This window comes from Prunus persica, chromosome G3, assembly GCF_000346465.2.
Source record: "Prunus persica cultivar Lovell chromosome G3, Prunus_persica_NCBIv2, whole genome shotgun sequence".
NCBI lineage: Eukaryota > Viridiplantae > Streptophyta > Magnoliopsida > Rosales > Rosaceae > Prunus > Prunus persica.
In genome coordinates this window covers 26,711,876-26,723,309 of record NC_034011.1, presented here as the reverse complement: position 1 = coordinate 26,723,309, position 11,434 = coordinate 26,711,876, and the positions used below count along the sequence as shown (strand labels likewise).

General features: G+C 38.4%; 3 protein-coding genes across 3 annotated transcripts; all 3 read right to left on the bottom strand.

Annotated features, from left to right (window-relative positions):
- Nucleotides 417-5,499, bottom strand: LOC18782915 (uridine kinase-like protein 1, chloroplastic). Its single transcript, XM_007215243.2, has 14 exons — nucleotides 5,146-5,499; nucleotides 4,921-5,012; nucleotides 4,730-4,799; nucleotides 4,408-4,526; nucleotides 4,070-4,166; nucleotides 3,363-3,442; nucleotides 2,992-3,186; nucleotides 2,283-2,366; nucleotides 2,137-2,197; nucleotides 1,858-1,918; nucleotides 1,663-1,756; nucleotides 1,482-1,554; nucleotides 924-1,006; nucleotides 417-832 (listed from the first exon to the last, which is right to left on the bottom strand). The coding sequence occupies exons 1-14, from the start codon at nucleotides 5,321-5,323 to the stop codon at nucleotides 686-688; spliced, it is 1,434 nt and encodes a 477-aa protein (XP_007215305.1). The 5' UTR covers nucleotides 5,324-5,499; the 3' UTR covers nucleotides 417-685.
- On the bottom strand, nucleotides 6,379-7,367 carry LOC18782161 (mavicyanin). The gene is made up of 2 exons (XM_007216206.2): nucleotides 7,094-7,367; nucleotides 6,379-6,995 (listed from the first exon to the last, which is right to left on the bottom strand). The coding sequence occupies exons 1-2, from the start codon at nucleotides 7,257-7,259 to the stop codon at nucleotides 6,643-6,645; spliced, it is 519 nt and encodes a 172-aa protein (XP_007216268.1). The 5' UTR covers nucleotides 7,260-7,367; the 3' UTR covers nucleotides 6,379-6,642.
- LOC18782474 (triacylglycerol lipase 2) lies at nucleotides 7,755-10,970 on the bottom strand. The gene is made up of 9 exons (XM_007215405.2): nucleotides 10,425-10,970; nucleotides 10,230-10,337; nucleotides 9,353-9,493; nucleotides 9,144-9,254; nucleotides 8,911-9,054; nucleotides 8,760-8,800; nucleotides 8,585-8,664; nucleotides 8,401-8,496; nucleotides 7,755-8,303 (listed from the first exon to the last, which is right to left on the bottom strand). Exons 1-9 carry the CDS (start codon nucleotides 10,605-10,607, stop codon nucleotides 7,981-7,983), a joined length of 1,227 nt encoding a protein of 408 aa, XP_007215467.1. The 5' UTR covers nucleotides 10,608-10,970; the 3' UTR covers nucleotides 7,755-7,980.

Genomic DNA, 11,434 nt, shown 5'->3' with positions numbered 1-11,434 from the left:
TATATATAATAAAAAATTATTCTCTTTGAATTTTCGAAATTATGTGCCGTCCGGACGCATTAACAAGAAGGGAAAGATTTGACCAGGGTGACTCAGATTTAGACCAAGTCTGATAAATAAAAAGGTCAATTATTAGAAGACTCCCAAGTCAATTTGAGTTACGTGGGGTCAATAGTTTGAGAGAGCCTTAATATATATTTTCGACCCCATCAAACCGCGCTCGTCTAATTGATAAAGACTTTTAGGTTGAATGTTGCATTTCAGTCAAAGGGATATTTAAGACCCCCAATTAGTACCCAAGAATAATACTTGGTCCGCTCCATCTCCATGTTCAAAGAAACTATTAGACGTCGTCGTCAAAATGGAAGAGGTCCTGCTATATTTATTTTTTTTAAAGATTTCCCAAATTTTACAGATTTCACACGAGGACATTATATTATATTAATTAAACATAAAACTGTTTATAATTTTCCTCCATCCATCACAGCAAGATCATATAGGTTGAAACAAGTCAAGCAGTCGAACTATAGAATTTGTAAATAGCGCCAATACACACTACATAGTTCCGGTAACAAAAGATGCATAAGCCAATCTCCTTGGTGTTTCTGTATAACCATCTATTTCAAGGCCACAGGAGCCCAAAGATTTTAGGATCACAATCTACAATATGCACTTATCTCTGCGATCAATCATCAGTGCCAAAGTACCGATCACCAAATTCACCCATTCCTGGTATCACACGGAATTCTTCATTCAGTGCAACATCAATCTCTGAAGTGACAATCTTCAACGATGGAAACCGTTTGGAAACACAATGGATTCCTTCAGGGGCCTAAGACAGAAGGAAACAATGGTAAAAATAATCAAACAAATGTTGACATTGTACACAAAAACACAGTCGGTCAGCATCGAGAAAAACTCACAGAGATAAGGTTTAAGAATATTATATGTGCTTCAGGAACTCCTTTCTGTATGAGTAGTTCAATAGCCTGGTTAGCTGAGTTACCTACAAGCCAGTAACGTGGATTGTCACTTTTCACTCACAAGCAAGCAAAAGTTCAAAAGAATGCCCTTCTCAGCAGGATGGGTCAGGAATTTTATAAACCAAGCCTATTCTTGTTTTTAATTTGAAATTCTTACAGTAACTAATATATACATGAAAAAAAAAAACAGAGTCCAGTGCCCAAATTATGAAAATAAAAAACGGACTCCGATTTCTAGCTAGCAAAAGCCAACATGCCCTGCACATTTCAATTTCCACATTGTGCAGTATGTCTCACAACATACTCTTTGGCAGGAATGGCATAAGACATAATAAACAAATGATGTTATCTTTCTGTCACTCCTGTGCATCTTGAGCAATGAGAATAAGAAAACACTAGAGTCCAAAAGTTTTCTTCCATCACCAACTACATTTTTTCTCAATACATGCAGGTACCAAAGAAGGACAACAGAACTTCAAAGGAAACCAATGGGATTACCTGTAGCAAGGACGGGGTCTAGAAGCAGGACATGTCGTTCTGAAATATCCTTGGGAAGCTTCTCGTATATAAGCTGCTTAAGTTATAGTTACTCGGTTATACACAATTTGTATTAAGTTTGAGAGGGAGGGGTTAGCTCTTCGTAATTTTTCTCCTACTTCAGAAACAGTTATAAGGTTACCTGTTTCCCATTGTCTCCATCACGGTGAATCAGAATCTTTCCAATTTTTATTCCTTTGCAGCATGCACGTAATGCATTTTCCATGCTCTCACCACTTACATAATAAACATGGAAAGATTGTTAAGACCCGACAACCCATATTTTGCCTGCCGGATAAATAAAACTTTTAAAATCAATACCTGATTTAAAGCTCACCTTCGAACAATTGAAACCCCACACAATTTCTTGCAGAAATCAACCCCAGTATATACTGATGCTGAAATAGAACAAATACAAAATTTCAAAGACATAATATTCTTTACTTAAATAAATATTGGATCCATGTTTATGTGAGCTTCACAATCCAATCATTCAACTAGCAACGCACCTCCCCCTCCAACGGAAAATCCAAAATCCTCCCAACCCAAAACAAAGAAAGTTCTGAATCGAGTATGGAGAAGGAAATAAGAGGGTAAAGACATGTAATCAACATACCTGTTGGAGTTACTACTTGCTTCTCTGTGAATGGCAAATGGCCAAGGCCATGCTCCACAACCTAGAGGCCACATCAAAGTATAAGAACATAAAAGCTGAACTCTGGTAGGTTAATGAAACTTGACTAAGCCTGAAACGGAAAATACCAGACGAATTAGCCGATCTGAATAAAATACAAAGTCATGCTTTGATATTTCTCGGTCTCGAATCAGTGTATGCATACCTCTAATCTGTAACATGAGAAAAACTCGATTAAGGACTATAAAGAGATGAAAGTGAAGAAACAGTCATCGGATTGCAGACTGTTGGGACAACCTTTCAGGTTACAGGGTCCATCATAATGCAAGTGACCTAAATATTCAAATAAACTTGGGCCAGTCAACCATGAAATCTGATTGATCACACTTTTCAGCGCTGAAATTTAAATATTTGGTTGGAGGTGGACATAGAAGGTGCCCAGAAAAGGGGTTTGGAAAGTTCTCTCACTGATATGCCATAAGCCCAGAAACAGAAACCAAGTTGACATAACTATCTTTAGCCTTCACCTACCAGACACATAGCCTACCCAACCCAACTCATCCGACGCTGCTTTGTATAATCCACAATCTCACTGTTTTCTGCACTCAGAGTTGTACAGTTATTCTAGTTACTGGCATTTAGTAGTAGAATTTTTGGGCCAAAGCTCAACGAAAAACAAGGCCAATAATTGAATTCAACATACAATAAATAATTTGTACTTGAGAGTCTTAGGATCAGCAACCATAGCCAAGACTACCAAATTCCTAATGCCCCCAAAAGACAGAAGGTGAAGAATATGTCTATAACACCAAATCACAAATAAAACAAAAGGCATACCTGAAATGTTGACTGAATAACATACATATTGGGATAAATTTTGCAGAGGTCATGCTGACCAAGCTTTGTTTGAATATGTTGCACAATCAAATCAATGGCTACATGATTATCACCACCACGGGGAATGATCACATCAGCATACTTCTTTGATGGGTGAACAAAATCATCAAAAGCAGGCTTGACAAACTTGGCATACTGCACAATTAAAATAATGCTACCAATGTGATTTTAAGAGTTGAAACAATAAAATCTCAGCGGAATTACAAGGCAATTAAACCATAAAAGAGCCACCCTATGTTCTTACTCAAATCCACAGAAAATTATGATGATTCAATTGTGTGCAAGGAGACTGTTCAAGAATGGGGTCTTACCATTTCAAGAACAGAGTTTATGTCCCTCCCCCTCTCAACTGTGTCTCGTCTTATTCTACGAGCAAGCCTTACATCAGCATCTGGACAAAAACAAGATAACAAATATTCACAAAGAGAGAGAGAGAGAGAGAGAGAGAGAGAGAGAGAGAGAAAGAGAGAGCATAATCTAAAAAAGGTTATGACCTGCTCCTCATGCGCATACAGAGACTGGCCAACCCATAAAGTTGGATGGGAATAGAAGCACTCTTAAAGAACGAATGTTTGATAATAACCTATAGGCAATTTTGAGTTTATATAAATTTTTAAAAACTGAAGCCATTCTATATGGACCGGCAAAAGGTAGAATATATTATTCGCCACTCAAGTGCCTAACGCCTATGGTTTATAATCAGCATAAATTGCTAATTGGCAACTGAATCTTAATAGGCAGTACAAGAACACGCAACCAGCCCTGAAATTCCTTGCCTTCTCTGGATTTCTTTGATCAATATCTATTTCTATTTCTTTGTCGTAATATATACATTTGATTACGGAGGAATTGCTAGACCTATACAAGAAGGCATAATGTCCGTACATAGCACTCAAACTAACATGCCATGCAAAGCAAAACAATCATGGAAATCTAGAAGATGAGATGACCATAAAGGAACATAACAAGACAATAAAAATAATGACAACGACAAAAAATTAGAAAGAGAAAATCAAACCTGTATCGACAAAAATCTTCATGTTCATCAGATTTCGGACACGTTGATCGTGGAATACCAGAATTCCCTCCAAAATTATTACATCGGAAGCATTCACCTGAAAAATCAGTAAATAAAATGATTAAAAGGGAAGAAAACGACAATTAGAAGTCAAAACGAACCTTGAGAAGAGTAAAAATGGTAACAATACTAATAATAAGGATAGTTAATAAAGTAATATAAGAATAATAATAATAAATAGTACAATGTTACCAGTACACTAATTCTACATGCCAAACAAGCTAGATACTCCTAACCAAAAAAAAAAAGGAATAAAAACACATAAATGATTTGAGTACCTGCCGGAAAGTATCAGAACTTCGTCGATGGATCTTAAAATCATAAATCGGAACTTGGACAGATTGGCCACATTTTAGCTTTTGAACGCACTCTAAAAGTTGCTCAGTGTCAAAAGCATCTAAAAAATGCAAGCCATACATAATCAATAAAATTTTACAAATAATGTCCATAGGCTAAAGAAAAACCCCAACAAAACTTTATCTGTCACTCCATAACTGCCGGAGTTGCACAGTACAGATAGAACAGCACACAGCCTAATTTCTTGGCAGCAGACATCAAGAATAGGAAAGTAAATTTGACTTTTTATAATAAAACGATTACCAGGATGATCAAAATTATACTCATGCACCCGTTCAGATTCCTCAGGTGTCAAACCACGGTAAAATGAATCCTACGACACGGCCAAATGAAACTAATCAGAGAATTTTATTAAGCATAAAGTAAAATCAACTAATGACGGAATTTTGAAGGCAGAAAAGGCAAGGTAAGCATAATGGACACCAAACCCTAACCTGATTGACAAGGACGACCCGATGATCGTGAAGCTGTTGGATGATCATGTCGCAAACCGTGGTCTTACCAGAAGCCGTACCTCCCGAAACACCTAATCAATCACCGCAACAACAATCAAATTAAAAGAAAATGTAGTTGCGGCACAGATGTGACTGAAACAAATTTAAATTGATTGGATGTTCTGTGAAAATGTGAAGAAAGACGAATGAGAGAGTTAATAGTACCAATGACGAAGGGCTGCTTGGTGGCGTTGGGGTCGGCTGGGTTTGAAGCAGCGGAAGCAGGAGAGGAAGACGATGCAGAACGTGGAGATGAGAGGAGGCCGTCAAGTCTGAGCCCCGAGAAGTGGGGCCCGGACGCTGCCTCCATCACGTAGTCTATGGTGGTCGTCTCCTCCGGCATGGCTTTCACTCTCGCTGTCACTCTCTGGTTGTGTGTTTCGGACTGAATTTGTTACAGCACGACACTTCAACTGCCTTCAAAAATCAAAAGAGCTCAGCGCTGACAGAATAGGACCGTGCAGCTGTGTCACGATTTGTTCCGGCGCCTTGGATTCACGCTTTATTTTTGGGTTTGTCGAGAAATTTATATATGTTTCGGGTACACAATGTGAGTGTACCATCTATGGACATGTGAAATTATTGTCTAACTTACTGCATTTCTTTTTATAATATGTAGTGAGCTGCATTGCAAATATTTCATATGTCTTTTGTCTATTGAATAGTACACCAGTCACGTGGTGTACCTGGAACACCAAAAAATTACTCTTTTTTTTTAATATTGTTTTGAATTTTCTGATTTTGGATTGGCAAAGGAGGAATATGCCAGATCCATTTTTTATCATTTTTTTTTCGTGCAAAATTCGTGCGCCAAAACGGTGACATCGACCTAACTGTTTTCGATTTTTTTTTAATCTATATATTAACCTCTCTGCACGCACTTCTGCACCTACAAAAGACTTTTTTTAAAAAAATTTAAATTTAGTTTAGAATTAAAAAAAGATAATTGGTAGTTGTGTTCTATAAGAATAAGATATATTTTTTTTTTAATTTTAATTTTTTTTTAATATGAAAAAGTGTGAATTTACCATATTATCCTCATTTAATTTTCAATTCTTAATGTTTGCATTAACTAAAGGCATTTTTTGGTATTTTGAATATTTTACCATTCTCTACCTTTTGCTTTATATATATACTAGCCTCTCCGCATGCACTTCCACGCCTAAGGGATTCAAACTACCGGGTGAAGGATTCAAACTCGGGTGAAGAGTGGAGGAGGATATCTACTCTAGCAAACTTGACTAAGTCCATGTATGCTTCTTTTCTATAATGGAAAAATAAATAAATTTAAGAGTATATAGGATATGTCTAAGGAGGATTAAGGTCGGATATGTGGAGAGTGGAGTTGAAACCATATAGGATATGTAATTTTTTCTGCAATCAATAGAAGAAAAATTAGTAGGCAAAATCCAACAGGAGATGAGGGTAGATTCATAGTATTGTACAAAAATCAGGCCAGGGTTATATATAGCAATCCCTACCACTTTTATTCTGCTCTTCCTTCAAATTTCAATCACAATGAAACAAAACCAAAAATATCAAGTTCTGAGTTTGAATCACAAACTCGGCACTGGCTATAATTTATCTCCAAAATCCAAATAAAATGATACGTCCATGGTGGTAATAAGTAGACCCAATAGGGCAAATACCCTCAAACGAAGTTCAAAACATAGAAAGCAGAACAACGGTTGCAGATAATGCAGCAAGCACAACGAATGACGTAATGGAATGCAGGGAAGTTGAAGCAGGAGAAGCATCAGAAGATGACGACGATGATGATGCCGATGCCGGAGAAGAAGGTGCATTTCCATCGACAGTAGTGATCTTCACCTTCATGCCTTGTCCACAGTGGCCTAAAGTGCCACAAGCAAAATACCGTGTACCAGCCTTGGTCAACTTCACCACGTCATTGCCGCTATTCTTGGAGTCTAATGCACCGCCAAGGTCACAGCTCTTGTAGGCACTCTCATTTGGTAGCTCCACCAAGCTGTGCAGCCCCGAAGAGTACTTGAAAACTGTCAACAATATTAATCACATTGGTTGTGGCATTATTATGGTAATCAAATCCACACTAAAAATATAATTATTAGATAAAGAGGGTTTGTTTACATACCAAGTTGATCGCCAACCTTGAATTTTTGGGCAGATGCCCAAGAGTTGAAATCTGTGGACTCATCCCAACCTTGGCTTCCTCCAACTGTGAGTTGTGCTGCGAAGCCCTTCTTTGTGATCAAACCTACAAAAACCAACACCAACAAAATTGTGTTCCTGCGCCCCATTCTGTATATTCTTATGCTCTCTCTCTCTCTCTCTCTCTCTCTCTCTCTCTCTCTCTCTAGACTTCTTTGCTTCTAAACTCCTTTCAATGTCTGAGTCTGAGCTTTCCCATGCCTATTACCAACTATATATATATACAGGGGAGTTCTGTTTGGTTTATTAATGTTGTTACTATTATAAATTATGAAAAACAATATTTGTAATCTTGATAACTCGGGAAGTTTCATTTTCATAAGATGAACATCAAGGACCCTCCAAATTATCAAATTGCCCCGAGAAGCAAGAGGACTGAGTTTGTGAAATGCGATTATGTTAAGACTTGAGAGAGTTTGGTTTGTCCGCAAAGCAAAACTAGTTGGTGGGCAAAAGGTCGTGGAGGAAGCTTGGCGTTGAAACAAAGCTACCCTGGCGGTGATCATATTCACTCGAAAAGGCCAGCAGCTTGCCCTTGGAACTCAAAAAACAAAATGTCTGAATCATCAGACGAACTAAGACAAGGACCAAATGAAGAAAGTCTATTCACTATAGCTTGTGCTCGTCATCATCAATGTCATGACATTGATTGTTTGATTCATTAAAATATTTTGCTCATCAACTTTAAAACCGACATATATTGTTCAAAATTTCTGGATACATTTTACCACAAATTAGAGCTTAAGGTGTTCATGATATGGTTTGCAAGTTGCAGCTGATTTCAACTCAACTTCAATCTCAGTTGTAATATTATTGTTGCTGCTGGAAAAAGGCAGTAACTTGATTGTACACAATGTCCTTGGCATTCAACCCCATGATGAAGTCTGCATGTGCATAGTCTTTTATGTACTGAACAGTCAGCTTGCCCACATCATGAAGCTTAAGAATATCAAGTAAAAGCTCCACGTCCCGAATATCAGAGAGCGAGTCTCGGCCGCCATAGCTGAGGAACAGAGGAAGGTTATGGGGAATGTTGGATAGGTTATAAATTGGAGGGCTAAATTTCCCATAATGCATCAAATTGTAGTCTAGTCTCCCGTAGTTGTATTTTGCCAACACCCCATCTCGCACAGCTGCAAGTTAATTTATGTCACAATTAGTTTAAACAAGTAGTTTAATTGGCACCATTACTTTAAACTGATGGGGTTTAAGTTGGATAAAGGAACTTACTTTGAGCCAAGTGCACCATGTTCCTGGTGGATGTTGACTGAGGCTCATTCTTCAGGAAGAGATCAACAGTGGAAGAATTGAGGCAGCAGTTTTTTCCTTAAATCAGATAAATTTACGGAAGTAGTTAATAGCTTAGCTGCAAGATAATGAATAATTAGAGATAATGAGAAGTGGCTAATTATACCAGTAACTGCTTCTAGTAAGTCATAGCAGTCAACCCCTGGATAAACACACAGAGCATTGAGAAATTGGGCCACAGGCTCCCTGCAATTAAGAGAAACCTCAAATTACACCAAGTTAAAATCCTAATGCTGTGAGATGAAGAGGTATTTAACATTTATTTAATGGTGGATTCTTACCCTTTTGGATTGAACTCGGCAAGACCGAATAGCGTAGTGATCTGTTGGTAAAATAATATGCTTAATTAGAGTTCGTTTGGGACTGCTTCTATAGACGACATATCTTAAATTGTATAAGAAATTATTGACTAACAACTGAATGAATTTGTACCTCACCAACAAAGGCCTTTGCAGCAGCCACGCCAAGTGCAGTGTTCATGTGACTCAAATAAGCAATGGGGCTCAACAAGGCTGCCGACTTCATCTGCTCCACCAGTTTCCCATCTGATAACGATGCCAATGCAAACAAAGTACCCTGCCAAATTCACATGGTTTCTTCAACATGTTGCATTGCATGTCCTTGATTTGAAATTCAATTTACCAAGATATGTGCATTTTCCTCACCAGTGAATGGCCCACGTAATTAACCTTCTGTCCTGTTTTGCTATACACGAAATCAAAAACAGCTGGTAGGTCAAAGGCCACCAGTTCATCCCAAGACCAATTCCAAAATTTCTGACATGTTTCAAATCACAACTCATTAAGCAATAAGCACATACTATACTATTAAGAAACAGAGATAGCTGAAGTGAGAGAGTGTATAGTGTAAGAACCGGATCGGAGGGGTCCAGGGAAGTATGTCGTCGGCTAAACCTGGTCCCTCTGGTGTTAGCAATCCACACATCAAACCCATTATCAGCCAAAATCAACGGTAGATTTCTATCCGGAGAATTTAAGAGCCAGGTGACTCCATCCTGCACCCACATACACAATATAGAAACCCCTCAATTATAGTCATTACCAAGAGCAGTTATCCGTGTCTTGAATTTTGCACCCATGGAATTATGCCTGAGGCGGTGCATCATTTTTTGGGACAGTTTCTGATGGGATTCTTTTTGCCTCATCAGAAGCAGAAGCAGAAGCAGAGTCTCTGAACCACTTTTTGAAAACTTAAATCCAATTTTTGTTTTGTGTGCACACAAAAACTATTACTTGGTATTTAAGTGGACAAGTTTTGTTCAACAATCTGAACAAATTTGTACGTCTAATCTGAATAGCGTGAAGTCTGCTCTGTTTTCCTCTGTTTCTTTCTTCTTCTTATTGACTTTATAGGCAAACATGGACCCTCTGTTTTGGATCTGCAGCCATTTCCAGGAGCGTAATTCTAGCATCCACTTTTGTAAAGATATTGCTTTTCAATTTGTTATTAAATGCGTGCAAGATGCTAATTTTAAGTGTAGTTTAAGTGACATCATAGGCCATTTGAAAGAATTACAGGGCACATGCTATATTCACTGATAGTGTCCTCTCCCTTTGACTTTTTTCACTTGAATGGTCGAAAAAAGCAACTTTGGTACCAAAATGTGGCACTGAAAAGCAACTTTAATGAATATGTGCAATAATGTTTAATGATCAAAGATCAAACAGAAACAGAAGCAGAAGCAGAAACAGGGTGATGATATGCAGAGCAGAGAAGAAGAGGAAACTTACCACAAGGACACCATGTTGAATTAAGACCGGCGGCTTCTTAGTCCCATTACTATGACGACCTTCTGGGATTCTTTGCAAACTCAGTATGTAACCATCTTGGGTTGTCACCTGAACAACACAAATTAATTAATTCAAACCTAATTGATTGAATTATATGTAGCTACAGTGCAGTGGCTTAATTCATCAAGCTCTTACCTGAAGCTCCTGGCATTGGTAGCCATATACAAGCACCGAAGACGCACATATACCGACGGTTGGGGCAGCCGCAGCAGCAGCACGTTTGTGGCCAAGTGAGCTACGAATGGAGGCGTAAGCTCGATGAGGTGCTAGGGCTGCCACCAAGACTAGGAGGCAAAAGCTAGCCAAGGTTGCAGCCATATTATATATCCTTTGTGTTTCCTGGTTTTGTTATTGTGATATTGAAAATTGGCTTGTTGAGGGCTTTATATATAGGCTAGCTGAAGAAAAAGACAGACACAGAGTGAGAAAACGAGTTGTTTTTTTTCTTCTCTTCTTTTTCTTTCTTTATCTCCTAATTCATTGCTCGAGTGACGGACTAGTAGGATATACGATGTGATGGGGGGATTTTCACGTTCATTTCCAGTGATGACAAGGGGAATGGATGTGGGCCTCACTGGGGATGTCCTCTCTTATCATCAAGCAACTGATCATTTGCAAGCAAATTGATCAAGAGCTGGAATTGCAGTCGCAATTTCCAGACCTGAGCTAGCTAGCTAAATCGGTCTGGACTGTATGGGAGGAGTGCATACTCTACTCGTATGGATTAGGATAAAAATCTTCGCGTATGTGGGCTCCACGTTGCAATTTTTGGATTTTGGATTTGGACCCATCTAAAACGGCAATTTTGGAGAGGAAATGGATAAAAGAATTGGATCAGATTTTATTTGTTTGTCTGTAATCTCAAGGGGTTTAACAAACAGGGCTTCAATTGAATTTACTATATTTTACATTGAGTTAGCGTTCTGCAACTCAAACAAGTCTGGTGGTGGTGCTCATGTGGATGCATGTGGCTCAGGTTGCAAGACACTTCTTTTTTTCTTTTTCTGTTTTCTTTCCTTTCAATCAACTGATGTGAGATCCAAGAGTTGGAAGAACAACATTATTTCACATTGAGTTGACCAACTAGCTTTAGGAACCACATAAATGGAAGATTCCTCGCGGCACTTATCTGTTGCTAGCTAGGC